The following is a 27,884-nucleotide window of genomic DNA, read 5'->3' as shown; positions in this document are numbered from 1 at the left end:
TTTACAAGCCAACAGATGTCCACTTTCCCCCTCAAATGCCTGTACATGTGTTGAGATGGCTTTCTGTGGATTTTTGTTTTCTTGACTAGTCAATATCAAGCCATGAGTCTCCTTCAGTTTACCCATGTCATTGAATATTTTCTCTCTCTCGTTAAGCAGGATGAAAAGCGAGTATGCAAACGTGGCCCCATGAGTTTTGTCCACTTTGGGTCGACTTAGCAGAAGCAGCCTCACACAGCATTCTGGGTAGAAGTTTCGAAGGGAGGATGATCGGAATTAACAAGACATCTTTGACTTAGAGGCAACGTTCCCCCTGCGAGACCATCCTACGATTTGATTTAAATTTTTGGTTTATTTACTTTTACCTTCACAAGACATTGATCCCACAATGGCCAGTTTAGTCAACAAAGACTCTTACCTGCAGAAATTGGCCAAGAAAATTTGCACCCAGGAAGCCCCCGAGCTACGAAAAAGGAAATTTGGTACAATTATCTGATGCTGTCATTTACTTCTTTAGATCAGGGTTCTTTGTCATAGTGCAGCCTCCTTAGTTATTGTAATTGTTTTCATTTCTTTATTTCACAAGATTTATATACTGCTTGTGATGAAACCTCAAAGTGGTGGTACTTAATGTTTTCCCTTATTTTAACCACAACTCAATTTAGATTATAATCTGCTCAGGAAAGGATCCTGATGCCACAATGGAATGACAGTAGTGTGTTTTGAAAATGCAACTTGGAAAAATTCAGTTTTCTTGGTGCTTCCTGCAGACCTGCAGAAGTTGCTGGGCTACAACTCCCATCTTCCTGATCAGCCATACTGGCTAACGTTGATGGGAGTTGGAGTCCAGCAACATCTGGAGGGCCTTCTAACATGTACCGTATGTTCTTAGGCATTTATTCCTTGCAGAAATGTTTGCACAGCATGTTGTCAACCAGATTGCAAAATATTTTCCTCTCTTTGTTTAATGAAGTCTTGGTGTCTCTGCCTTCAAACATTCCCAGGAACTGGACTGGGAGACGATAGCACCCAGCCGAAGAAGAAGAGGAAGAAGAAACAGAAGAAGCTGAAGATGCAAGGCAAAATAGTGGGCACCCCTCTGGACAAGCAGGCAGCACCTGGGGGCAGCCAAGCATCACCAGCCAAGCCAACAAATCCCAGTGCTAAGAAATCTGACCCAGTTATCAAAGCTGCACCCAGTTCCAGTGGATCTCAGACTACTGGGGAGAAAGGGGGCAGAAGCCAAAACGATGTTGCAGGTGAGGGTGTTTCTACAGCCAGTCAGTTAAGCTACTGGGCTGGGTTCTCACATAACACTAAGCAATGGTTTAGTAACCCATATTTTAGCATTATGTGTGAACCAGGCCACTGAGTTTAGCTGAGTTGAGTTTAGCAGCAATTTGGGTTGGGACACAGGTCACATGCTTTCTCCTGTTTTCCCTTACAGGTGGTGACAGGACCACAGCCGGATCATTTTCAGCCATGAATCTCTTGCGGCAGAGACTGCACGAGAAGATCCAAGAAATCTCTGGCCAGGTAAAACCAGCACTCTCCTTTAAAAAACAGTTGTCAAGATGTGGAGAAAGCCTGGAGAATCCAAAACCAATTTTAGGCTGTAGGCATTTGCCAGCTTAATTTGGGAGCAAGCCTTGTTTAGTGCAGTGGAACTTGCTCCTGATTAGACACCCACAGAATTGCAGTTAGATGTGTGGTGGAAATATTCCTATGCCTCTAGTATTCTGGTTCCAGTTGATATCATGCTGGCTTCTGCTCTACCTTGATTTGAACTAAAAACAGTTCACCCATCTTTGGAGGCCAGATTTTGGAGGATGTGATGTGGGGTGGTTGATATATAATAGGGGTAGGGAACCTATGGCCCTCCAGATGTTGAACAGCCAGCTCCCATCAGCCCCAGCCAGCGTTGCCAGTGGTCAGGGATGGTTAGAAACATCTGAAGGGCTACAGGTTCCCCATCCTGAGTGTATAAATATAACACATTCTTCAGTCAGGCCTGTTTGTACTTTGTGATTCTGTTCAAACATAGCATGGGTGAGAAATATTTGGGTGAAAAAACCCAGCTTTTAAATAATCTTAGCTTTACTGTTTTCACTCTAAAAAAACAAGTTTCTAGATCACGTAGCTGAAAATAAAAGCTCATAGTACCGGTACATAAGCAATGCATTCTAAACTTCCAGTGTCCTATGCATGTTACCCCTCCCCATGAGAAAGATAGGCAGTGATCCTAATGATAAGCATAAGCCTAAGTATGCAAATGAAGAACGTTTCTGTAGGTTCAAGGAGAGAGAGAAAAAGGTATATAAAAATGAGAAATCCTGAATACCATGATCCAAGTTTGGGGCAAGTACTCTTTGGCAAGAGAACACCAGCAGAGATTTAAAATTGCAAAATACACAACAAAGTAAAGTATGGAAATAGAGGTTTTTAGACTTTTAAAATATGCCAGTTAAATTGAGTTCCAAAGTTTCCCTCTTTCAGTAGCTTAGAAAAAGAATACATTTGGCAAATTAAAAAGTTTACTTACAAGCTCTCCAAATGTCAGATTCATGTGCTTTTCCATAGAGCATTCAGAAAAAGCTGCACAGGCAGTAAAATGTGGCTTAATTACAGTGGTGCAAGTTCCTAAATCATTGGTATAGGAACTGAAGAGTGGCTTGTGAAAGCTGAGCAACCACCACATCCTCTTACACCTGAGCAGAAAAGTGAGCTAAGCACGTTGATTATATGAGGCTAGTTATCCCACAGTTCCAATAACTTTTGCAGTATTTAGGTTTATTCTGTAAACATGTGTAATATATAGATTCTCTCTCTCTCTCTCTCTCTCTCTCTCTCTCTCTCTGTGTGTGTGTGTGTGTGTGTGTGTGATAAAACTGAAATAGATCCCAACACTGTTTAGTTAATAAATAGTGACAATTATAAGAGTACTCAGGATGGAAAAAATTTAAGAGATGTGACAGATGCTAATTACCCATTTAAAAATTACTATTATTAGCTACATAGAAATTAGCAGAGCAGTTTTATAATGCTGTCTTCAGAGTATGTCCCACTGAGTTCAATGGGACCTACTCTCGGGTAAGTAGGTTTAGAATTGCAGCCTAAGTTTGTTTTCCAGATTAAGTCCACAGGGTATCAGGGTCTTAAGTCTGTACATCCTCCTGCTATTATCATGGATTTTATGGTTGTTCTGTAGGAATAAGTTGGGACAGGTTGAAGCAGTTTTCATTTGGGGGGTCAATAGTGATTTCTAAATCATGCATAAAAGTCTTTTGTTTCCCCCCTAATATTCTGATTATGGCATCCAGTAATGTATAATTACATTGTTAGTCTTCCAGATGAAATTCTTTTGAAGGAAATAATCCTTGCCGGCTTTCCTGCTTTTAAATGTAACGGTAAATATAATACAGTGACCAGATTTACAATGATATATGTTAGTGCTCTATTCTAGGCATTGTCTTTTTAGCTTAAAAAGTTCACTTTGCTCTTTTGAACGATGCCTCTTTCTTTTCAACTTGCTGTTTCTTAACAGGGAAACAGCAAAGAGTTGTCCCCAGCAGTATTGGAGAAGAGGCAACGAAGGAAATACGAAAAAGAGAGAAAGAAACGCCGGAGAAAAGAGTTGAGGATGAAAGAGAAAATGGAGAAGAAGGAGGCGGAAGAGGCTTCAGCAGCCATTTCTGAGCCCCAGGCCCCAAAGAATGACACCAAGGCCGAGATCGTCTTCAATAAGGTCGAAGTCCATGAGGAAGGGCTTAGCAAAGCGGAAAAGAGGAAGGCTCTGAAAGGCAACATTACTCCACTGACAGGGAAAAATTACAAGCAACTCCTGAGCAGATTGGAATCTCGGAAGAGTAAGCTGGAAGATCTGAAAGACAAGGATGAGGGGAAAGCCAAGGAGCTGGAGGTGAAGATGAAGTGGACAAATGTCCTGTACAAGGCAGAAGGGGTCAAAATCCGCGATGACGAGGACCGGCTGAAGGCGGCCCTGAAACGGAAGGAGAAGCGCAAGGCCCAGCGCCAGAAGCAGTGGGAGAAGCGGACTGAAAACGTAGTGAACAAAATGCAGCAACGGCAAGACAAGCGCCGGAAGAACCTCCAGAAGAAAAAGATGGCCAAGGTGGAGAAGAAGAAAGCCAAGGCTCGCAAAAAGGGTCGCATCCTGCCTGAGGACCTGAACAAAGCCAAATTTAAATGAATTGGGCTAGTGGACCATTGGAACCCACTCCAGAGCAGGTGCTCACAGGGCTCATTAATAAAAACTATTTTGTAGTTGAACCTCTAATTTTTTTATATCTAAATCTCCTTGGTTGTGAGATGACTTGGGGTCCTCAGGCTGTGCAACTATACTAATAAGAGGGAGCTCCTACACATGAGATGCAAAAGAGATATATTTCCACAAGACTGTTTCTGTGGTCATACAACCCTTAGCTATGCCAATTGATCAAGTGGATCTTTTCATCCCTCTCCCTGAGTCAGGATAAGGAAACCCTCAGTCTGGGTGCTAAATGTGGCCTTCAAAACCTATCTTCCAGGCCATCTGGCACAGCTTAACACCCTCCTTAAAATTTTTATACCTTTAACTGTGCTATAATGTCTTTTTTTCCTGGGTAAAATGTGTATTCATTGCTGCCCTCCATTTTTACTTTTGCTCTGCCCATCAACTGGCATGCTGGCCCTAGAAAATTTCCCAGAATGGAACACTAAGGCTGACAAATGTATTTTTTGTGAAGCAATTTCATAAAATTTCATAAAATCTCATCAACACGAGCCCAGGAAGGAAGCAAATGAATTTAATATCTTAACAATAATGGAATAAAGTAAAAGAAAAGATGGGGTTATTTTTAATTACTTTATATTAGCACAGCATTAAAATACTGTGTATTAGTTTACATATAGGTAATTTCCAGAAGATAAAGAATAATTATTTACAGCTGTTTGCAGAGATGCACAAAACTTGAACATTATCATGAAAACACTAATTCCAGATGTTAATAAACAGTACCACTTTTCCATAAATCAGTCAACTTGAGATTTATAATAGCTTTTTGTGAAATAAGTTTGTTCAGTCCTTTTTCCGGTGGTTCCAGAGTTTTCAGGTATCACACAACTTCAATTAGTAAGTTTAATGCTGTTTGTAAGCCCTCTGCTTTTTATTTCATTTTCATTCCAACTTTTCAATAATGTATAAGATTTTTTCCTCTTATAGTTAGATGGTAACCTGTTAATCTGTTAAATAACCAAAATACTGTTCCAAAAGTGGCTTATATTAGAACAGATCCCAAAAGTGGGCATAAGATTAACTCGGGAGGTGTGGTATCTCCAACATATATCTGATGAGTTTATAGTATTTAGCCTATGTAGTGTAAAGGTAAAGGGACCCCTGACCATTAGGTCCAATCGCAGACCACTCTAGGGTTACGGCACTTATCTTGCTTTACTGGCCGAGGGAGCCGGCATACAGCTTCCGGGTCATGTGGCCAACATGTGCGAAGCAGAGCCGCACATGGAAATGCCGTTTACCTTTCCGCTGGAGTGGTACTTTGACATGCTTTCGAACTGCTAGGTTGGCAGGAACAGGGACCAAACTACGGGAGCTCACCCTGTCAATGGGGATTCGAACCGCTATGGTCCATGGGGTCACGAAGAGTTGGACACGACTAAACAACAAACAACAAGTCAAGAGAAAAAGCGAGTAAGAGGAGACATTACTGAAGTACATAAAATTGTGCTTGGAGGTAAAAAAGTGGGCGGAGAATATTTCTCAATCTCATAACACTAGAAATCATGGACATGAAGCTGAATGCTGGTGTTAACAGGGGAAAAAACTGCTCCAAGTGCTTGTATAGAGTCCTTAAGTGGGTTCCCTATCCGTAGGAGAAAACAGGCCAACCAGAGAATATTGAGAAGCAAAGCAGCTAGTAAGTCTGATCTTTATTAAACTGTTGCAACATGTAAAGGTAGGTAGCTGTGTTGGTCTGACGCAGTTGAAATATATATAAAAAATTGTCCAGTAGCACCTTAAGAGACCAACTACAGTAAGTTTGTTCTGGGTATAAGCTTTCACGTGCATGCACACTTCTTCAAATACAGTATCTGAAGACATCCTTCAGATATCCTGTTTTAAGGGCACATTTAAGATATGAATAGGGTGTGAGCCTGTGACCTGGATTCAGGAACTGAGTAGTTATCATAACAAAAGAGTGGTCAGGATGCCCAGATAATTCAATCAGGTAACCTGGCAGACAGGAAGAAACAACACACCCAGATTTCAACCCCTAAACTGATGTACCATATTAAGGGGGTGGTCTTGGCTACACCCATTCTGTGATGTATGTATGATATTTCTGGGGGTGGTCTTGGGCTCCAGGGCAGGCAATTAAAAATGTCTATATAAGGGCTTGTGCTCATGGCTCGGGGTCACTCCCCCCCTCCTTTGTGTGTGGGGGAGCACTCTGTTGCAACAGCTTTAATAAAGATCAGGCTTCCTAGCTGCTTTGCTTCTCAATATTCTTTGGTTGGTCTCTGTTATTTTCTGCGACTGATAGAGAACCTACAGGGAAAGGAGCAGTTTTTTCTCGTAACAGTTTCCCTTGCACATTTATGAACATTTATTTTATATTTGGGACCTTAGAATTCTTATAACACTGGAGAATTCAGGGCTGGTAAAAGAACATACTTATTCACATAGTGCAGACTATGGAATTAACTCCCAGATGAGGTAGCCACCTTGGATGGCTTTGAAATGACTGGATAAATTCATGGTGGATAAGGCCATCAGTGACTCTTAGCCACCATGGCTACCGGTATGTTCTGGCTCCAATTATTGGCCCCCTTTGGTCTGATCCAGCAAGGCTCCTTCCATTCTTATCAAAAATCCCCCTTGATCAGACAAGAAGCTTTTCTTATCTGCATCTGTAAGTTCACAATCAAGGCATTAAAGAAGTACCCATCTCCTGTTGCTTGTCCTCAGCCCCTGGTGTGGATAGACTGCCTCTGAAAATGGAGTTTTGATTCTGCCACCATCCGGGGCCTGTGATCTCATTTTATAAGGGGATGCAAAACAATTTCTGCGGTTACCCAAGAAAATCCCCTCAATAAACTGTGGCTGCACACCTGTGTCCTGACAAAGCCATGTGGATTCTAATGAAATCAGCCAGACAGCTCCGTGGCTGGTGCTGGTGATTTTTGCTACTTCCCAACTTTTTAAAAACAACAACGTTTTTACAATCTCTCGCCCCCCCCCAAAAAAAAACATAGAAAGGTGGTAACCTTCAATGCAGGGCATCTTGCAAGATTCTAAGTTTAAAAAGGATTCAAGTCAGAAAGACTCTGTACATACTTGGACTCTTATTTACCACGCAATATTCTGGTGGGGAAAATTATAGAGGAAAACAACCATAACAACCAGTCATCTATAAAACGCTGTTATCGCTGTTTCTAACAAGATTACTGTATAAGTGAGCAGGGCACAATGACGAACTCGTAAGACAAAAACAACCCCCGGCCACCCGTAATTTAAAAAAAAAAAAACGCTTCCTGCATCTCTATGGCAACAACTCGTCGCCGGAGCGGCCATGTTGAATCCCGTCGAGTCCCGCGAGAGAATAACACGCACTTTCTCCATTCCTTCCTCTTCCCTGCGCTTGATAGTCACCATGGCAACAAAAAGACGCCGTTCTTGGCCTAGCTGCCTTGAGGCGGCTTTTAGGACTGGCTTTCCAAGGGGTCCTCAGGTAAGCTTCGCTTTCGGGTGAGAGAGGGGCAACTGCGGGAAGGCGGGAAGAGATGAGTTGAAGAGGAGAGCCCCCCCCCCATAATACATTGCAATGAGTTGCGCTCCTTTCCTTTGCCCTAAGGGGGAAAGCAGCCACACGCCACGCTAAGCATTGTGGGAGAGCAGCACATGGAACGAATCTCTCCCTCCCATCACATTTTGTTTGCATGCTAAATGTATCCCTCATGGCAGGACCTGATGCGAGCCACAAAAGCCATTTTTCTCGTCTCCCCCACTATCAGCACAGGACCTGGGGTGGGGGAGGGGACCCCACTCTTGGTTATTGCCTAATTGAATTTGATGATTTGCATAAATAAGTGCTGTAAATATGTATAAATAAATGACAATTTTATTTAAAATTGCTCAGGACACTGGCACCCAGATAGGTAAAGGGACCCCTGGCCATTCGGTCCAGTCATGACTGACTCTGGGGTTGTGGCGCTCATCTCGCGTTATTGGCCAAGGGAGCCGGTGTACAGCTTCCAGGTCATGTGGCCAGCATGACAAAGCCGCTTCTGGTGAAACAGAGCAGCGCACGGAAACGCCGTTTACCTTCCCGCTGTAGCAGTACCTATTTATCTACTTGCACTTTGAGGTGCTTTTGAATTGCTAGGTTGGCAGGAGCAGGGACCGACCGAGCAACGGGAGCTCACCCCTTCGTGGGGATTTGAACCACTGACCTTCTTATCGGCAAGCCCTAGGCTTTGTGGTTTAACCCACAGCGCCACCCAAGTCCCAGACCCAGATAGGTAGATGGCAGATAATGGGGAGGGAGTCCACAGTTGCAAATAAGACTGCAGCTATAATATCATAAAACCCTACTGAAATACACTGGCATTTACTACTGATACATGAGTCAGTTCAAGGTGCCATGCAATTACAAAAAAGTCTTGTTCACAGCAGTTTCTCCCCCACTCCCATTCCCAACATCACTCAAGGAATGACACCAAACCATTCAATTATTTCTTTCTTTCTCTTTCTTTGCATTTTCCTTTTTCTCAGCTAACCCAAGAAAAAGTTTGGCTGCAAACCAATCAAGCACCCAGGAAAAGTCTGCAACATGACCCTAGTGGGGGTGCCCCGTGTCGTCCCCAGTGGGAAAGTCTACAGACAGATATTTGATGATGAGGTACAGCAATGACAGAAGCTAGAAAACCTGATTGGGTGGTGGTGGGGAAATAGCATCACTTGAAGCAGGAATGGGGAACCTCAGGCACAGAACTCTCCCCGGGATACACCTCCTTTACCTAGGCCACACCCCTATCCAGCTTTGGTTAGTAGATCTGCAGATTAGTAGATCTGCAGGTTCTAGTAAAACACACACACAGTAGATCTTGCAAGCCTTCACTCTGCCCACCACTGGACTTAAACTCTGGCAGAGGCAGTTGCAAAGTTGGGTTAGAGCAGTCTTTGCAAACCTAGTGCTTTCCAGGTATTTTGGACTAAAGTTCTCATCAGTCCTAGCCAGCACAGGGTGAAGGCTGCATGAGATTTGTGTTCTAATTCTTTGTGGGATATCTTGCACAGGATCACTTGGGGAATATCTTGTTCATTATGGTCTGTATCAACTGTTTTCAGATAACACCCTCAGACCCATGTGAAAACATCTGGAGAGACTTCAAGTCCATAAACTTGTTCTAAGTAATGGTGCTAATTTTATGCTGCTGTTATACTTTTTCTAAGAAATGACAGGCTACCTGCTATTGTTGTAGTTCATTGTATTTTAAATTACATGTAAAAGCAATAAAACATATTTTAAAAGAAGAAGAAGATTTAACACATTTAAGACTTAACACATTTAAGACTTAACATGGCTGTGTTCTCACCCAAACTCTCTTTGGCATATTCTTCTCCCTGCTGGTCTCATATGCCTTCAGCTTGACTAAAGACAGTGTATACTTTCATTCGAGGAGCGACAGGGTTTGTTCAACTTGACACATCTCTGTACCAAGGCAAAAATGTGGCGAGAGATGTTTGCAGGTGACGCAGCTTTGACAGTGCACTCCAAGGAAGCTATACAAAGACACATCAACTCTTTTGTCCAAGCCTGCATGGAATTTGGCCATACCACCAGTATGATGAAGACCAACATCCTGGTTCAGAAGGCTGTCAGCATCCACGCATCAGCACTGGTGACCACACACTTGAGGTAGTAGGTGATTTTGTCTACCTGGGTTCCACCATAACCAGCAACCTTTCCATTAATGCTGAGCTAGACAAGCATATTGGCAAGGCAGCTTTTGCAATGGCTTGCTTCTCCAAGGGGTATGGGAGAATGTGATGCTAACATCTAATACCAAGATGAAGGTCTACCAGATTTGCGTGTTGAGCACACTGCTATTGCACACTGTGTGTTGACTTGTGGGCAACTTACAACTGCCAGGAGCAGCGCCTCAATGCCTCTCACATGTGCTGCATCAGGAAGATTCTGGGCATCACCTGGCAAGACAGAGTTTCAAACAAAGATGTGCTCTCCGAAGCCCACATTCCCAGCATGTTCACATTCCTGTCCCAGCAACACCTACACTCATGTCCACAGAATGGAAGATGGCAGAATCCGCAAGGACAGTGGTGTCCAAACTTTTTTCAAAGAGGGCCAGATTTGATGAGGTGAAGGGCTGTGAGGGCCGACCAAAGGACCTCTTTTTAGGGTTGAAGTTGTTGAGGTTTTTTTAGGATTTTACCCTAGGAAATAAACTACCACAGGCGCCGGATTAAACTGACCAGCAGGCCAGATTAGGCCCCCAAAATGGACTTTCGACATGCTGCCCAAGGATGTGCCCTACGGGGAGCTGGTTTCATGAACCAGGCTTGTTGGCTGACCAACTCTGTGTTACAAAGATGTCTGCAAATGTGACAAGAAGGCTGGCAACATCAACCCTGTTGTGTGGGAATTCCTTGCAGATGACTGCAGTGCCTGGAGACAGTCAATCTTGTCATGGGACGAATGACCACTGGAAGGAGTGCAGAGGGAAGAAACAAGTAATGATGCTGATTGCTTTCTCATGAGTAAGACGCTCCAAACTCTGTGCCTGGTTTTTACAGAGTTTTATTATATACATATGTACAAGACAGAGCATCAAAATCCATGACTGTCCTAGTCCGATTCAGAATCCAGAAGCACTGCCCTTCAGGACTTTCGCCAACAACCCCCCCGGTATCTTGAATCTCCTCCTCTTCTCACGCCTCTTTTCCCCCCTTCGCTGTTGGGGTGATGGGGCTGGCGGAGTGCCCTCTCCACTCGAGCTGCTCAGCTGAGGAGCCGGTGCTGTCTCCTCTGGCACCTCCACCTCCTGAGTGCTCTGGTCTGACCATTCAAACCTCCACTCTGGGAACCTTGCACTCTCAGCATCCCCAACGGTCTGCACCGCTTCCTGAGCCCCCACACCACCTTCCGCTTGCATCCGTCTCTTCCTGGTCAACTTCCTGGACTCTCCACTGACCCCTGGTCAAAACACCATAGTGCTTCTACAGCAGCACAACCAGGCACCTTCATCTGCCCCAGCTGCAACAAAACCTCTCTCTTCCGTATTGGTCTCTACAGTCATAGCAGGCACTGTAACTTTCCAAAAGTTTGACTTCATCCACAAAGGCATACTCCTCTATTGTCTCCTAAGACAGATGAACACCAACACAAGCTTTTGGGGACTCATGCTCACTTCATCACATAGGTGAAGTGAAATCTTACTATACATGTTTGTAAGGGAGAAAATTGTAATGTGGGAGTTGTGTGGCAAAATCTTTCCCCTTATTTTTTGCATCTCATTGCCATTCAAACCCTGCCTTACAATTTTCTCCTTTATTCACTTGCCAACTTTCACTTCATTAACCTTGAACAAGATGCTTTAATTCTAGCTATTAAAAAATGACAACAAAATATTATTAAGAATTAAATCAGGGTGGGACCCATAAGTACTTAACTCTGCTTGACAAGTGCCCTCTGTTTCTGGTGAGTATAATCATGCCCTCTTTCACCTTAAAGAAATATATCTAATTATTTTTATTTTGGCTTTGGCTAGATAAATCTTGTGCGCACTCTGGGAGAGGCGAGAAGCAAGATAGCCCAGCACAAGCTCCCACAGATCCCAGGAACAATTCCGCTGGTGAGGGATGTGGAAACCTGCTCAGGCAATGGGTTTTTATCACATCGTCAGCAGATGTGGGTTGAGGGAATGCCCAATGATGACATCACTGAAAATCCAGTGCAATACAAGTAAGGAACAGAGTTATGGTGTTATTCTGTGCTGTCAGGCCTGTTGGCCAAATGTGGCCTCTCTACTTGACCCTTGGAACTTTTTCCAGATCACACCCCTCACTCACCCTTACTTCAAATCCCAAGTGTTTTGACCTGACTGGAATGTGTTCTTGAACTCTAATAGTGTCTCTTGCTTCAAGTTTCTCCCACTCTGTTTCTATTCCAGAGAGGCTGCAACACTGGCATTTTTAAAGACTCAAGAAAGTGAAAATGTTATTGCTGCCCGGGAAGTCCGAGGCCTTGCTGAAGTCATAAGTAAATGTTTACCAATTTAATTCCGGCATCATAATCAGTATTTTTAGCAAATGTGGTATCTTTCGTTTATGCAGACTACCAGCTATACTACTGCAAAGTACTCTGCTTGGGGCTTCCGTTGAAGACAGCTCATTAACTGCACCCAGTGCAGAACACCACTGCTCAGTTTTTGGCCAATACCTTGCCAGTTCCACTGGTGGCCACTGCATTCTCACACCCAGTTCAACCTGATGGTGATAGTCTTTAAAACCCAAAATTGTTTTGCCGATAGTAACACCTTGAACTTGAGCAAATGGGCCACCAATGCAGATCTCTGAGCAGAAGTGTTATATGCCTCCTGTCAACAACCATGCTGCAGCATTCTGCACTAACTTTAGTTTCAAACCCACAAAGAGTTGACTGCAGTAATCCAATCTTGAAGTCACCAATGCCTGAACTATTGCGGTTAAGCCCTCCCTTTTTATTGTCTGTAAGCCACATATGTTTTATTACAGTTAGTGAAATTAAAAAATGAGTACTGGTAATTATGAACTTGTGCATAAAACTGAAGACGGAACTAAAATCTGGCAGGCTTCTTTAGCAGCATGAGAATGTCAGCTAACCCAGTGGTTTGAAAAAACAACACATTACTATTTTTTAGTGTAGAAGGGATTGTAATCTATATCTCTTTATGCTAGCCTGGCATGAATTCTACAGCTGTGCATACAGTCTAATATCCCTCCCTCCCTTCCAGTTCCTGAGAAGAAAAACAGTGACATTGTGGAACGTATCACAGAGAGCAGGAGGTGCCGTCACGAAGAGATGGTGATGACGCTGCGGCAGGAATTGGCATGCATTGGGAAGGTAGGCAGCCCTCTTCACTACTTTTGTGCATCACTATTAATAGTACTAGGGATGGGATAATCTGTCCATTTGCAATGTGAAGCCAATGTGGTGTAGTGGCTCGAGTGCTGGATTAGGACCTGGATGACTAGGGTTCAAACTTGGCCATGGAGGTCTCTGAGTGACGTTGGGCCAGCCACTCACTCTCAGCATAACGTAACTCACAGGGTTGTTGCTGTGAAGATAAAATGGGGAGAAGGAGAACCATGTACACCACATTGAGCTTCTTGGAAGAAAGGTGGGATATAAATATAATAAAGAAATAAAATTCAGTTCTCTCCGTTTCTCATTTCTTCCTATCTTAAATTCAGTTTTCCACTTTTTGCAACAATTTGTGAATCTTTTCTTTAAATCCTCATGAAAATACATTACTGCTTTAGTATGGATCTCTCCAAATGTTTTGTGTTCAGTTTTGACTGTATAGTTTTATGCAAGAAATTCCCCCTTATGTGCATTTTCATTTTATTTTTCACTTATGTGACACATTCTTCTAATATGTACATATTGGTGCACTGGTTCATCCAAGCCTTGGCAAGTGTTACCCATCAGATCATCTTCTCTGTTTCAGGAAATGGAGGTGTGTTTCTTGGAGCCTGGGAAGCTATTTCTGACCAAGCTGTCAGAATCCGATCACACCATTGAGTCCCTTTTCCAAGCTTCTGCTGAGAACCTCCACTTGGAGAATTACACCATGGAGGTGAGGGAGTGCCTCGCAACTCAAACGGGGCTTGAAGGCTGCCTGCCACCTTTTCTTGCCCTTCTGGCTGATACTTCTGGTGACCCTAGATCCTCACTGCTTAGCAACAGGGATGAAGGGCCTGGCAGTCACTGTGGGTAGCAGAATACGGCATGCTAGAGATAGGAACATAGGAAGCTGACATACTGCGTCATCCCATTGACTCATTTATCTCAGTATTGTCTACACTGACTGGCAGTGGCTTTCCACAGTTTCAAGCTGGAAGTCTATCTCAAACTTACCTGGAGATCCCAGGGCTTGAACCTAGGAACATGGAGAACTTCCTTATACTGATCAGAACTATGTGTCTTTCCACCTCAGTATTGTCTACACTGACTGGCCGCAGCTCTCCAGAAAGTCAGGCAAGGGATATTCCCAGCCCTACCTGGAGATGCCAGGGATCAAACCTGGGGCCTCCTGCATGCAAAACAGATGGGCTCCGCTCAGCTACAGCCCTTTCCAGGAACATAGAAAGCTGCCTTATACAGAATCAGACCATTGGTCCATTTAGCTCAGTATTATCTACACTGACTGACAGCAGCTTTCCGAGCTTTCAAGCAGGGGCATTACCAGCCATACCTAGAGATGCCAGCAATTCACCCTGGGACCTCCTGCATGCAAAGCAGATGCTCTACTAACCTACAGCCTCCCAAGGCTGTGACACATGGGCATAGCCTAGGGGGGCAGAGGGGCAGCTGTCCCCCTAAATCAATACAAATCAGTACAAATATGAGGTTCTTCCCCCCCCCCAACAAAATCATACCTCCCCAACAAAAATCCTGGTTACGCCCATGGCAGTGAACAGAACAGTGGGATGGGTTGAAAGGATCTGGCATGCCAACAAAGATCATAGAACAGTCTTCATCTTTTCCTTGATAAGTTTTAAACAATAAAGGGTTCCACCTCAGGCCCCCTGTGTGGAATTCACATCCCATTTCTACCTTGCAGGACTTCGAGGCAATGTGGAACCTTGTCTCCAAGGAGACCTTAAAAAGAAGGCAGTGGATTAGAGAGCTGGACAAAGCCTTACTCAAGGCAGAGGTGGATCGAACTGAACGGGTAAGTACATTACAAGAAGATGCTAACAGAGAGTACATGAATGATTGTGGGTGTGGGTGTGCTGCTGTATGCCTTCCATCAGCATGTTGCCCAGAAGGAAATGCAGCCCTTGGAGCTAGAAAAAGTTTCCTATCCCTGCTATGGCTCCTTGAATGGGTCAGAAATAGTTGTTTCTTGCTTGCACATGTCTTTTTAGGAATTGGCCTTTTCAGTGAGATGGTGGAGGTTGGTCTCTTTGGGTGAATGGGGCATTGCCTCACCACTCTCATTCTGTCTTCAGCCAATTTGCACCTGCCTTCCACCTTACTTACGAGTCTAGGGGGTTTCCCCAGCTGTTAGCTTCCTCCTGCATAGACTCAAAGTGCCCCTTGTGGAACTCATCGGGGAGAATGATGAGAATAAAAGCTAGAATTGGTTGGCTCTGCCTGTCTTTGGCTCTGGTTCTACTTATCATTGGTTATGGCTCTGCCTACACTACAGCTTGCACCCCTGCCATTCCACGTCACCAATGGCCACCAGTTACAGTACCACTGGCTGAGTAGCCCAGTAGGGTGGTCCCCCAGCATATCCCTAGCGATCTCAGCAGAGAGGTGTCCTCCTTGTTTGGAGGTCTTTAAGCAGAGGCTTGACAGCCATCTGTCAGGAATGCTTTGATGGTGTTTCCTGCTTGGCAGGGGGTTGGACTGGATGACCCTTGTGGTCTCTTCCAACTCTATAATTCTATGATTCTATGATCCTGAACACTTTTCTTACCCCCTCCCTCTGCTTTGGTTTCCAGATCAAACTTTTGTTGAACAAATATAATAAGATCCTGGATGACATTTCCTATTTCCTACCCTCTGATGTCCACAGGATAATTCACAAGGAAGCCATGGTAAAACCTTTCTGCTTGATACCTGAAATTCTCCAGTAAGATAACCACAGGTTTTGCTGGATCCCACCCCCACCCTTGTAGTTCGGGAATGATTGGAAGTGGGCATATTTGCAAACCTAATTCAGGTAGCAGAATCGGGCATTTTAAAATAAAATGGTGGTGTGTGTGTGTGTGTGTGTGTGTGTGTGTGTGAGAGAGAGAGAGAGAGAGAGAGAGAGAGAGAGAGAGAGAGAGAGAGAGAGAGAGAGAGAGAGAGAGGAAGGAAGGATATGTGCAAGATTAGCACAGCAACCAGGAAAAAGGGATGGGGATCCCTGAGACATTGTACGTGAAAGGAGCAGAGAGACAAGACAAGGACAGGTTTGCCCTCGTGTCCCCAGCACAGATCAACCAAGAATTGATGCTTTTGAATTATGGTGCTGGAGGAGACTCTTGAGAGTCCCATGGACTGCAAGAACATATCCATTCTTAAGGAAATCAGCCCTGAGTGCTCACTGGAAGGACAGATCCTGAAGCCGAGGCTCCAATACTTTGGCCACCTCATGAGAAGAGAAGATTCCCTGGAAAAGACCCTGATGTTGGGAAAGATTGAGGGCACAAGGAGAAGGGGACGGCAGAGGATGAGATGGTTGGACAGTGTTCTCGAAACCACGAACATGAGTTTGACCAAACTGCGGGAGGCAGTGGAAGACAGGAGTGCCTGGCGTGCTCTGGTCCATGGGGTCACGAAGAGTCGGACACAACTAAACGACTAAACAACAACAACGACCCCAGCACAGTACCAAGGGTGTACTGGTGCTTATGATACCCTCTGCACTCTTCTTCCTCTCCACTTCTTCTTTTCTTTTTTTACCAGAAATTATATTTCCCCCCCTCTTTGGAAGTGAGAAAGGAGTGAAGAAAGCATACTGACCAAGAGCGGGGGAGGAACCTACTCTGGGCACCTCTGCTTTCTGCCCCATCAAGTCCCAGTGGGTTACCAGCCACCATTGTAATGGCACCAGAGAACAATTAAGGGATGCGTCTAGCTAAGGTTTATTCAGAGTAGACTCCTTTAGATTACTGTACCTAAATTTGTCTTGCCCATCATGTCCTCTGGGTTGAACCAACTAATCTGAAGTCTTCATTTCCCTGAAAAAGAGAGGTTCCCTTGCTACTCTCATCTACATCTTCCAATTCCAGATGATCAACCAAGCCCTGCTGGCTAATCGGAGAGCAATAGCCAAGCTGTTTGTCAACCTGATGGAGGCAGATCTGAAAGGAGACATCTTCTATCATCGCAAACTGGAGGAGAGAATAAAGACCTGGAGAGCCAAATGGAAGCAGAACATCATTTACAGTTTCAGGTCTGAAATTTCATTTATTTTTTTTGTTTAGAGCATTTGTACTTTGTTCTTTATGCAAAAGAGGTTCCCAGGTTTGCATACAATTGGTTAAAACAAGACAGTCCCTGTCCTCAGGCTTCACAACACACAAGGAGAAAGGGAGAGGATGGAAAGAGAGTGGAAATCAAGCTCAGGAACCAGTTCTTAAACAGTTGTTTTTATAATGGCCAGCTATCATAGTTCACAGATAGAAGGTGCTTAACAGAGCTGATCTTTCAGTGAACTCTGCTTCTCATCTCTCCCACTGAGACAGACTGATTGAATGGTTGCCCCCAGATGGCAGTTCGGGGGAAAGGAGGCATGATGGAGCAGGAGATTTGGGCAGTATAAGATGGGTGTGGCTTTTCAATCGCACAGTATCCCTTGCAAAAAAGAAAGCCCACATTTAATCTAATGTTTTCTCGTCATGTCCTATAGACAGTTCATGGAAAGTGAAAGAATACGGCACCCGACTGCTGTGAATGTGGAGCTGGAGAGCATGCTAAAAGATCAAGAATCACTCACTGAGAAGAGAACAGCACTGTTATATTCTCTGGGGTAGGTGAACAGGAGAATAAAATGCAACTTCTCATTCCTAAGAATGTAAGAATAACCACCCTGCTGGATCAGGCCAAAGATGCTTTTAGTCCAGTATCCTGTTCTAAAAGCAGCCAACCAGATGCACTGTGGGAAGCTCACAAGCAGGACCTGAGCATAACATCAACTTCCCCCTTATGATTACCAGCAACTGGTATTCAGAGGCATATTACCTCCCACAGTGGAGACAGAACAAAGTCACCCTGGCTTGTAGTAGTGATGTTTTGATGGTGTCAAATTATGGGTGGTTGGCAGATGTGGGTGTAGGTGAGGGACTTTAATATTTTACTTCCCCCTATGGTCTCAAACCATATTGTCCCCACCCCCCGTGCCAGCAATTTGCACAGGACTTTTTCCTTATGCAACCTGCATTGGGGGGGGGACTCCAAATTGGGACGGGGGGGCAGAGGGCATCCCATGTTGTCAGTTTGTGTAAAAGAAACAACCACCTGAACATATAAAGGCAAAGATACAACTCTTAACAACCTGGGCTGTATCCAATGTTAGCCATAATCAAAGTAAGCCCACTGAAGTTAATAGACAAGACATGACAGATTTAGACCCATTAGTTTCCGTGGGCCTACCCGGTGAGTATAGAATCATAGAATTGTTGAAAGCATCCTCAAGGGTCATGTAGTCCAACCCTCTGCAATGCAGGAATCACAGCTTTCTAGGACAAACATGGGATACAACCTATTGTTCAGTTTTTCCAGTTGGCTTCCTGTATCACCCAACTCCAGCAGTAGGAGTGCTGTCAGCCAAACTACATGAAAAGAAGGGGAAATCTGCCACCTCCATTTGTCTCACTGAGCCCCCAGTCCCCACCCACAAATTTCCAGATTTTCTCCTACGTCCAAACGGCACACTCCCTCCATCAGCTTTCCCTGGAAAAGTTATCTGTGGAACTTTCAGCTCAGCTATATAACTAATATGTGACCAGTGAAAACTGGGAGACAAATGCATTTTAAGATTTGTCATGAAGACCTCGAGAGCTTTATGTACTAAGTGTTTCTCTGCCTCTTGCCTTTTTAGCAATATGCTGCCTTTGATGCAATCCAAGGCTGAATTAAACGAGTGGTATGAATCTGTGGTGGCTTTAAATAAGCAGATAGGTAAGGAACAAAAGTTTTGCTATGGTTATGTCACAGTGGCCGGAGTGGGCTACTTCAGAGTAACGACGCTACGCAGCTCTGCATTTTATTCTTTTATTGGTGCTGCGTATTTACAGTGCTGAAGTCATTGCTATTTACACGGAATGATGTGGTCAGTCGGTTCCAGAACCTCCGAATGGCTTTTGGCGCGTCTTTCTCCAACACAAAAGCTTTGGCAGACCCATCCTCTTTCCCCTCCTCTTTCTGCGTAATTCCGGAGTTGGGGGGATGGGTCTCCCCCCCTTATTCGCCCCTTCCTGTCCCACCTGGGACCCTGGCTCCTCTACCTTGCCTGAGCCTCGGACACGACTTCCTGCTTCCCCATTGGAATCGGAACTCTCTCTGCTTTCCCCTGTGCTCGGGGATGGGCTTGAACTCAGGAGGGGAGGGACTTCGCGATATCCCCTGTCCCTCACATCCACCCCCCTCCCAAGCTCTCCTTCACCCCTCCCCAGGTCCCCCCCAGGTGTCGGTGACGACTGGAAGCCTAAGAACTCAGTGCTTTCCGAGCCCGTTGGTGTGAACACCTCCCCCCAGTCCTGCGAGCCCCCCCCTTCCGCCTGGGAGGACGGGAATCCCAAAAAGTCCGTGGCGTCAGAGCTGGTAGGGGTAAAAATGTTCTGCCAATCTGCTCCTTCCTCTGACTGGGTGGATCTCGGTGACACCCATACCTCATCCTCTGGTTCCTCAAACTCCGCTTCCCAGCGCCATGGTGAACTGCTCTCCCGTGCTTCCTCCCCCTCCCCCTCCCTTTCCATGTGCCAGGGCTTGGGTCTATGGGGAAAGAGGGCGTGAAATTCTTCTACCAGGAATTCCTCTTGTATCTGAGTGGCTGGGACCCATTCATTCTGGGACGGTGGAGCATCCTCCCATGCCATGAGGTACTCCAGGCCCCCCACCCCCCTCCTTGAGTCCAGGATGGCCGTGGCCTCATTGAGTTGCTCCCTGCCTTCTCTCTCCCCCCCTCCCTCAGGGGTTTGTTCGCTGCCTCGGAGCCTGCTGCTTTCCCTGTACGGCGACAGCAGCGATCTATGAAACACTGGGTGCACCCTCATGTCCTCTGGCAGTGCCAGCCTGTATGCCACCGGGTTGACCTGTTGCGTGACCGTGAAGGGGCCCAACCTTCTGGGCGCCAGCTTTTTGCACCGCCCTCTGATGGGAAGGCCCTCCGAGGACAACCAAACTTTGTCCCCCACCCTAATGACCTCCCCCGGTCGCCTGTGGCGATCTGCCCCCTTCTTGTACGCTTCCTTGGCTCTCTCCAAGTGTTCTCTGAGCTGCTGGTGCACCGTCTCCAGTTCCTCTGCCCAATCCTCAGCCTGTGGGCCCTCCTCCTCCTCCTCCCCCTCCCTCTCTGGGAAAGATCTGAGGTCGCGCCCGTAATTGGCCTTAAAGGGCGACACCCCTGTGGAGACGTGCACCGCATTGTTGTAGGCAAATTCTGCCAGTGGCAGGCGATCCACCCAGTCCGTTTGCCGCTGGCTGACATAGCATCTCAGGTACTGCTGCAGAATGGCGTTGACCCTCTCCGCCTGTCCATTGGTCTGCGGGTGTCTAGCCGTCGACAAGCTGACCTCCACCTGCAGGAGGTTCATGAGCCGCCGCCAGAACCTGGAAACAAATTGGCGGCCACGATCCGAAATAACCCTTAAAGGTAATCCATGCAGTCTGAATACGTGATCCACAAACAGTTTGGCTGTCTCTTCTGCAGAGACCGCCCTGGCACACGGTATAAAGTGGCACATTTTGGACATGAGGTCCACCACCACCAACACTGCGGTCTTGCCCCTGGAAGAAGGCAGATCTGTGATGAAGTCCATGGACACCACTTCCCACGGCCTGTGTGGCGTGGCTAAGGGCTCCAGCAATCCCGGTGGCGCTGCTCTGACCACCTTTGCCCGCTGGCAGGTGTCACAGCCCCGTACATAGTCTCGAACATCTTCCCGCACCCCTGGCCACCAGAAGTGTCTCATGACTAGGTGAGCGGTTTTGTCCCTCCCAAAATGACCCGCCGTTGGGTTGTCGTGCAGCTGCTTGAGGACCGTACGTCTAAGCTGGGTGGTGGGCAGGTACAGTGCCCCCTTGTAGAAAAGCAGCCCCCTGCGTTCTGCAAAGTCTTTTGCCTGCTCCCCCCCCTCTCAGTTCTCTGAAGATGCGGTTGGCAAAATCATCCGCTGCCGTCAGTGCTGTGAGTTCTGCCTCGCTCACCACTGCTGCTCCGCAGGACCATGCTGACGGGGGGAAAATGTGCCTGGGTGCCGGTGGCGCCTCCTCCTCCATGTACTCTGGCTTGCGGGAGAGGGCATCCGCCCTGACATTCTGCTCTCCCGGGATGTAGTGTATGGAGAAGTTGAAGTTCGAGAAGAACTCTGCCCACCGTATCTGCCGCTGGTTGAGCACCCTGGCAGTTCTCCAGAACTCCAGGTTCTTGTGGTCTGTGCACACCTGGATGGGGTGCTTGGCGCCCACCAGGAAGTGTCTCCAGTGCTGGAACGCAGCGTGGATGGCAAGAAGTTCCCGATCAAACACCGTGTAGTTTCGCTCTGGCTGGGTCAACTTCCTGGAGAAGAAGGCACAGGGTCTCCACTCTCTGTTGGCGTCCAGTTGCAACAAAATGGCGCCCACAGCTTTATCAGAAGCATCTGTCTCCACGCGTAGGGGCGCGTCCTGAACCACGTGGAACAGGTTCTGGTCTGAGGCGAACACCCTCTTGAGGCTTTCGAACGCTGCTTGCGCCTCTGGTGTCCACCTGAACTTCTGCTTGCCTCTCAGGCAGTCAGTGATGGGAGCCGTAACGCGAGAGAAGTTCTTGATGAACTTCCTGTAGAAGTTGGCGAAGCCTAGTAGGCGTTGGGCATCTTTGCGCGTCCTGGGGCTGTGCCAGTCCAGGATGGCCTGCACCTTGTCCTTGTCCATCGCCAGCCCCTTGTCTGACAGCTTGTAGCCCAGGAAGTCCACCTCCTTGGTGTGAAACTTGCACTTCTCCAGCTTCACATACAGGTGGTTCTCCTTCAGGCGCTGCAACACCTCCCTGACATCTTTCACATGCTGCACTGGGTCATCGGAATAGATAAGGATGTCATCCAGGAAGACCAAGCATTTCCTGAAGAGGAGGGACCCCAGGACGTGGTGCATGAAGGCCTGGAAGCATGCTGAGCCCCCTTGCAACCCGAAGGGCATCACCAGATATTCAAAAGAGCCCAGAGGCGTGAACATCGTGGTTTTCCATTCATCGCCTTCCCGGATCCTGATCAAGTTGTACGCCCCCCTCAGGTCTAGCTTGGTGAAAATCTTGCCCCTGCGTGCCGCTGTCAGGAGATCATCCACTCTGGGCATGGGGAAAGCCACTGGCTCTGTCACTGAATTCAGCCGTCTAAAATCCACCACAAGACGGCGCTGTTGCGTGTCTTTCTTGTCCACCCAGAAGACCGGGCTGCCCCCTGCTGCCTTGCTTTCTCTGATGAACCCCCGCTTGAGGTTCTTGTCGATGAAAGCGCGCAGATCCTCCAGTTCCTGGTCTGACATGGCGTACAGCTTGGCTGGGGGTATAGTTGCCCCTGGCACCAGGTTGATCTGGCAGTCAAAAGGCCTGTGTGGGGGTAGGTGGTCGGACTCCGCTTCGCTGAAGACCTCCTGCAGGTCCCAGTACGGCTTGGGTATCGCCTCACCCCCTTTGACGTGCATGGTGGCCACCGTGGCTATGGGAGGCCCCTCCCCTGGTTGGTGCTGCATGCAATGTTCCAGGCAAAAGTCCGATCCAAAAGTGATGCATCTCTGGTGCCAACTGATGGAGGGGTCGTGGCGCGCCAGCCAGCTCATGCCCAAGACGATGGGGGGGTCTGAGATGGTGGTGACGTTGAATGCCAGTGTCTCTGAGTGCCTTCCCACCGTCATTTTCATGGGGGGGGTTTGATGAGTGATGGCCCCTCCCAGCAGCTCTCTGCCGTCAATGGTCGCCACGTGCAGAGGAAAATCCAGCTGCAGAAGCTGGATCTGGTGCTCTTCTGCAAAGTTTCTCGAGAAGAAGTTCGCTGACGCCCCACTGTCAATTAGGGCGAGGACCGTCAGGGGATAGCCATTTGGGAGCGTGAGCGTCACTTCTAGAACCACTCCTGCTCTGGGAGGGGTGGGCTGGCTCTGCTCCTCTCTGTGCGGGTGGGTGGGCTGGGGCTGTTGTCTGCTGACTGTGCCTGGCTGCTGCCCCTTGTCTCCTGCAGCCAGGCTTTCCCGTTTCCCTGCTGTGGTGCTGCATCAGTGGGGGAGGGCACAACCGTTCCCGCCTTTCCTTGCCACTCCCTGCGATGTGGGCAGTCTCTGACGAGATGCTGGGGGGAGTTGCAGAGAAAGCAATTCCCACCCCTTCCCTCCTTGCGTCTTGGCGCCGCTGGGGTTTGAAAAGCCCCCGCGCGCGCGCTATCAATCTGCATGGGTTCCTGGTCCTGGCTGGCCCCAGGCGTGGCTTGAAAGGGTTGTTGGGGGAGTGGCTTCTCCTGCGACCGTGGGAACCAAGCCCGCTTTGCGCGCGTTGCTTGCTTGTCGCTCCACCGGGATTCCTGTCTCACCCCCACCGCCAGAGCCGCTTTGCTCAGCTGATCCATATTACTGGGCTTTGGACCTCTCGAGAGCTCATCCTTCACCTCCTCATGCAACCCCAAGTAGAACGCCGCTTGCATTGGGGGTGACTCTAGTTCCCACCCCAATCTGTGCACCAGCATGGTGAATTTCGCCCAATACGCGCGAACTGTCATATTTCCTTGGCGTAAATTATGAAGTTCCTCCTTAGTCTGGTCCATATGACTATCGGACGAATACATCGTTTTCAAACCTTCTAGAAATAGTTTGACATTCTTCATGCAAGGATTCTTTGTTGCGATTAACGGTCTTAGCCACTCCCTGGCTGCCCCGGTAAGGTGCTCCACAATAAACGCTACCCTGTGCTCATCATCAGGGAACTCATCGTGGTGCAGCTCAAGAGCATACACAATCTCAGTCTCAAAGCCCTGATATTCCCTCGGGTCTCCATTGAACTTGCTTACTAGGGTCCCGGCTCTCCTTCCTGGCAGCACTTGGACTTGGGGTGCCCCTCCCGCCTTGTTTTTCTCTGCATCCAGCTTGTTTTGGAGGTCTACCGCCACCGCCCTTAATTCCTGCTCTCTTTCCTGTAGCGCTCTCACCTGTTCCGCAAGTTGTAGCCGGTCGTCCTGGACCTTCTTAGTCTCTTCTTTAGCTGCCTTCAATTCCCCCTGCGCCTGCAGCGACAGCTGCTGCAGTTCTTGCTGGGCTGTCTCCGCGATCTGCCGCCATCTCTCCGCCTCTGACACGCTCATCCCTGCAACTCCAAAGTAGCCCAAAAAAGGATTCGGAGGTTGCTGTCACAGTGGCCGGAGTGGGCTACTTCAGAGTAACGACGCTACGCAGCTCTGCATTTTATTCTTTTATTGGTGCTGCGTATTTACAGTGCTGAAGTCATTGCTATTTACACGGAATGATGTGGTCAGTCGGTTCCAGAACCTCCGAATGGCTTTTGGCGCGTCTTTCTCCAACACAAAAGCTTTGGCAGACCCATCCTCTTTCCCCTCCTCTTTCTGCGTAATTCCGGAGTTGGGGGGATGGGTCTCCCCCCCTTATTCGCCCCTTCCTGTCCCACCTGGGACCCTGGCTCCTCTACCTTGCCTGAGCCTCGGACACGACTTCCTGCTTCCCCATTGGAATCGGAACTCTCTCTGCTTTCCCCTGTGCTCGGGGATGGGCTTGAACTCAGGAGGGGAGGGACTTCGCGATATCCCCTGTCCCTCACAGGTTATTTAGAGCAGCAATTTATATACGTATTTACCAGATTTCCTAACTATAACCCTTCACTTTAAGTTCTCAGTGCAGGCTACAAGAATGTAATATACCATTATAGAAATAAAATGAAATCTTTATAATGATAAAAAACAAGTAAAGCTATTCAGATGGAACAGAACAGTCACAAACAGAAAGTAATAATAATAATAATAATTTATTATTTATATCCCGCCCATCTGGCCGGCTTCCCCCAGCCACTCTGGGCGGCTTCCAACAAAACACTAAAATACAGAAATCCATCAAACATTAAAAGCTTCCCTAAACAGGGCTGCCTTGAGATGCCTTCTAAAAGTCTGGTAATTGTTGTTTTCTTTGACCTCTAGTGGGAGGGCATTCCACAGGGTGGGTGCCACTACCGAGAAGGCCCTCTGTCTGGTTCCCTGTAACTTGGCTTCTCGTAGCGAGGGAACCGCCAGAAGGCCCTCGGCGCTGGACCTCAGTGTCCGGGCAGAGCGATGGGGGTGGAGACGCTCCTTCGGGTATACTGGACCGAGGCCGTTTAGGGCTTTAAAAGTCAACACCAACACTTTGAATTGTGCTCGGAAATGTACTGGGAGTCAATGTAGGTCTTTCAGGACTGGTGTTATGTGGTCTCAGCAGCTGCTCCCAGTCACCAGTCTAGCTGCCGCATTCTGGGTTAGTTGTAGTTTCCGGGTCAATCTTGTAATCACCATATCCAATCTTGTGTTAATTTTAATTTTTGTCTCAAGATACCCACAATGTCCAATACTTAATGAAAATCCGCCTCCAGTACGAGAAAGTTTGCCAGGAGTGTTTGTCAAAGGTGCAGGAGTGTAAGGTTAGTGGGTCAATCAGTTTTGTTGAAAATATGTGGATTCTGTTTTTCAGCCTGGCTGCAGCTGAGAATAAGTGAAAATCTATTATTATTATTACTACTACTACTACTACTACTATTTACCTACCCTTCACTCTAAGGTCCCAGGGCAAATTAAAACAATCAAAACACAATATTAAAAGCATTTTAAACTGACCATCACAGTAATAAGATAGGCCCTAATATATGCATCCCAAGTGTCAGGAGCCAGTTTAAAGAGGTGTGCCTTCAGCATAGAGATGCCAATATAGATATTTTTGAAAACAATGAAGATATTTTTGAAAACTGTAACGGCTAATGATCTGGAAGGGATGATGATGTAAGATGTAAACTCCCCACTGCCAGATCTTAGATCAGGGTAGCTGTTGTAGTGTACCTTCAAGTGTTGTCGGACTACAACTCCTATTAGCCCCAGCCATCATAGCCAGTGGTCAGGCATGAAGGGAGTTGGGAGTCCATCCATATCTGATTTGACTGGTGGGCAGGGTACCCTTTTTGGCACCTGATAAAAACGGTTTTGTTTAGACAAGTCCACCCAGGTATTTAGAAAGTTGGTGTGAGTTTTAATCTATTCTTAGTTTATTGTTATTTGAATGCTTTGTTAAATCTACTTATTGATCATTTTGTTACCATTGTTAAATCTACTTATTGATCACTAGTGTCATTCAGCCCATTTAGTAAACGGGCGCTAGCCGGGCGGGAAAGGAGGGGAAGCCCTGGGACACAAAGATCGGCGGGCGCTGCTTGCCAGGGCTTGTCAACCCCGGCAAACAGCACCCGCCGATCTTCGGCTCTGTCCCCCGATGCAATACGGCTCAGGGAAGCGGGCAGGGAGACAGCAAGAGCCCGCAGCTTCCTGGGCTGTTGCCGTCTCTCTGCCTGCTTCCCCAAGCCAAAGCGCGCGGGGGACGGAGCCGAATTGCGGTGCGGCGGGGGCTTTTCGCCGTTTGCCTTCCCCAAGCCAAGGGGGAGGCAAATGACGAAAAGCCCCCACCGCGGCACAATTTGGCTCGGGGACTGGCTTGGCGGTGGCGGGAAGAAGGGGAGGAATTCCTCCCCTTCTTCCCACCGCCACAAAGCCAAAGCTGGCTTCCCTTGGTGCCCGTTGCCGCTTCGGCTTCCTCGGCGAAGGCAAGCAGATGGGCTGTCTGCCTGCTTGCCATCGCCGAGGAAGCGCTGCCGCCGCCGAGCCAAAGCGGCAGCGGGCACTTCCTCGGCGAAGGCAAGCAGGCAGACAGCCCGCCTGCTTGCCTTCGCCGAGGAAGCGCCGTCCCATGCTGGAGGTGCGCGGCAAGGCACCTCCAGCATGAGATGGGGCTTCGGAGACTGAAAGGTCAAAGCGGAGCGGCCAGGGTGTGGGGGGAGAGTGTGAGCACGTGTGCGCAACGCCAGCTGGCTGCTGGTCGCCGGGGGTAGCAGCCGGGAGCGGTAGTTGGCGGCTGCAGGTAAACTGTAGGCAGAGGGGTGGGGGGTGAGGAGAGCGTGCACATGTGTGTACGTGCAGTCTCTGCGTCCAATCCCTGTGTCCGTGGGGCACATGCGCAGTAGCGCGGACACAGGGACACAGGGAATCTGGACGCAGAGACACTTGCACTTTATTATATAGGATTTTGTTGTTTTATCTTTTTTTGTAAACTACTTTGAGGGGATTGCCGTTTTTACAACCAAGCAGTGTATAAATTTTGTTAAATAAAAAGTGACTAACTGCCAGTGTTGATTAGCCAACCTCACTTGCCAAGGAACAAGTGGCAGCATATCTTAAGCTCCTGATTATTCTTTTGCATCCACATCTTTACTTGCTCCACACCTGATGTCATCTATGATGGTTGTGGGTGTGGTTTATAGGGAAATGGTATCATGAGCCAAATCGCAACACTTACCAGACCTCATGTGGCCCGTGAGCCCTGCTGTAAAGGAAAAGCAATATTAATTCATAATAACTGAAACACATCAGTTGAGCCAAGGCTGCATATTTATGAACTTCGCTACTAATAACGCTTTCTCCCTCTCTAATTTTAGAACAAACTGATAGATAAGAAAATCTGCACGGAAAATGAGGCTGAAAGGATTGTGAATCCAAATTTCTACCAGTTAGTTGGGAAGTTGCAGAGTCGGTTTGAACAGGAGGTAGAAAAGATGGACGTAAGTTTGCCAGTGTCTCTTCCTAATATGTTTCCTGCAACGCATCCAAGCAGGATCAGAGTTGCAGAAATGAACCTGCTGCAACTCAGATTGAGAGA

At 47.4% G+C, this 27,884-nt stretch overlaps 2 protein-coding genes across 5 annotated transcripts in view; both read left to right on the top strand.

The window, feature by feature from the left end:
- Positions 1-159: 159 nt before the first annotated feature.
- On the top strand, positions 160-4,290 carry SURF6 (surfeit 6). The gene is made up of 4 exons (XM_035112659.3): positions 160-482; positions 1,005-1,259; positions 1,448-1,536; positions 3,545-4,290. The coding sequence occupies exons 1-4, from the start codon at positions 389-391 to the stop codon at positions 4,208-4,210; spliced, it is 1,104 nt and encodes a 367-aa protein (XP_034968550.2). The 5' UTR covers positions 160-388; the 3' UTR covers positions 4,211-4,290.
- A 3,311-nt stretch (positions 4,291-7,601) lies between these two features.
- Positions 7,602-27,884, top strand: part of CCDC180 (coiled-coil domain containing 180) — a 57,062-nt gene continuing 36,779 nt past the window's right edge. For 3 of the 4 annotated variants that reach the window (XR_009557037.2, XM_088664779.1, XM_060270644.2), the window contains exons 1-13: positions 7,602-7,748; positions 8,792-8,918; positions 11,809-12,002; positions 12,211-12,299; positions 13,033-13,142; positions 13,750-13,878; positions 14,866-14,976; positions 15,755-15,850; positions 17,033-17,196; positions 17,653-17,772; positions 18,844-18,923; positions 25,520-25,608; positions 27,664-27,786. Coding sequence is in view for 3 of the 4 variants with exons in the window: in XM_088664779.1 (XP_088520905.1) it covers positions 8,850-8,918; positions 11,809-12,002; positions 12,211-12,299; positions 13,033-13,142; positions 13,750-13,878; positions 14,866-14,976; positions 15,755-15,850; positions 17,033-17,196; positions 17,653-17,772; positions 18,844-18,923; positions 25,520-25,608; positions 27,664-27,786 (1,374 nt within the window). In the remaining variant the exon portion in view is untranslated. The remainder of the gene's footprint in view (positions 7,749-8,791; positions 8,919-11,808; positions 12,003-12,210; positions 12,300-13,032; positions 13,143-13,749; positions 13,879-14,865; positions 14,977-15,754; positions 15,851-17,032; positions 17,197-17,652; positions 17,773-18,843; positions 18,924-25,519; positions 25,609-27,663; positions 27,787-27,884) is intronic. The other variant, XM_088664780.1, reaches the window with a different exon arrangement.

The sequence above is a fragment of the Zootoca vivipara genome, chromosome Z2 (assembly GCF_965207765.1).
Source record: "Zootoca vivipara chromosome Z2, rZooViv2.hap1.1, whole genome shotgun sequence".
NCBI lineage: Eukaryota > Metazoa > Chordata > Lepidosauria > Squamata > Lacertidae > Zootoca > Zootoca vivipara.
Note: the sequence above shows the minus strand (reverse complement) of the source record. Positions and strands in the feature narration are given on the sequence as shown.

Excerpts from the sequence above, each read along its gene's own strand:
- SURF6 (XM_035112659.3), top strand. The coding sequence starts at position 389 with ATGGCCAGTTTAGTCAACAAAGACTCTTACCTGCAGAAATTGGCCAAG. Across the intron at positions 483-1,004 it reads GCTACGAAAAAGGAAATTTG|GAACTGGACTGGGAGACGAT; the intron begins GTACAATTATCT and ends AAACATTCCCAG. Across the intron at positions 1,260-1,447 it reads AAGCCAAAACGATGTTGCAG|GTGGTGACAGGACCACAGCC; the intron begins GTGAGGGTGTTT and ends TTTCCCTTACAG.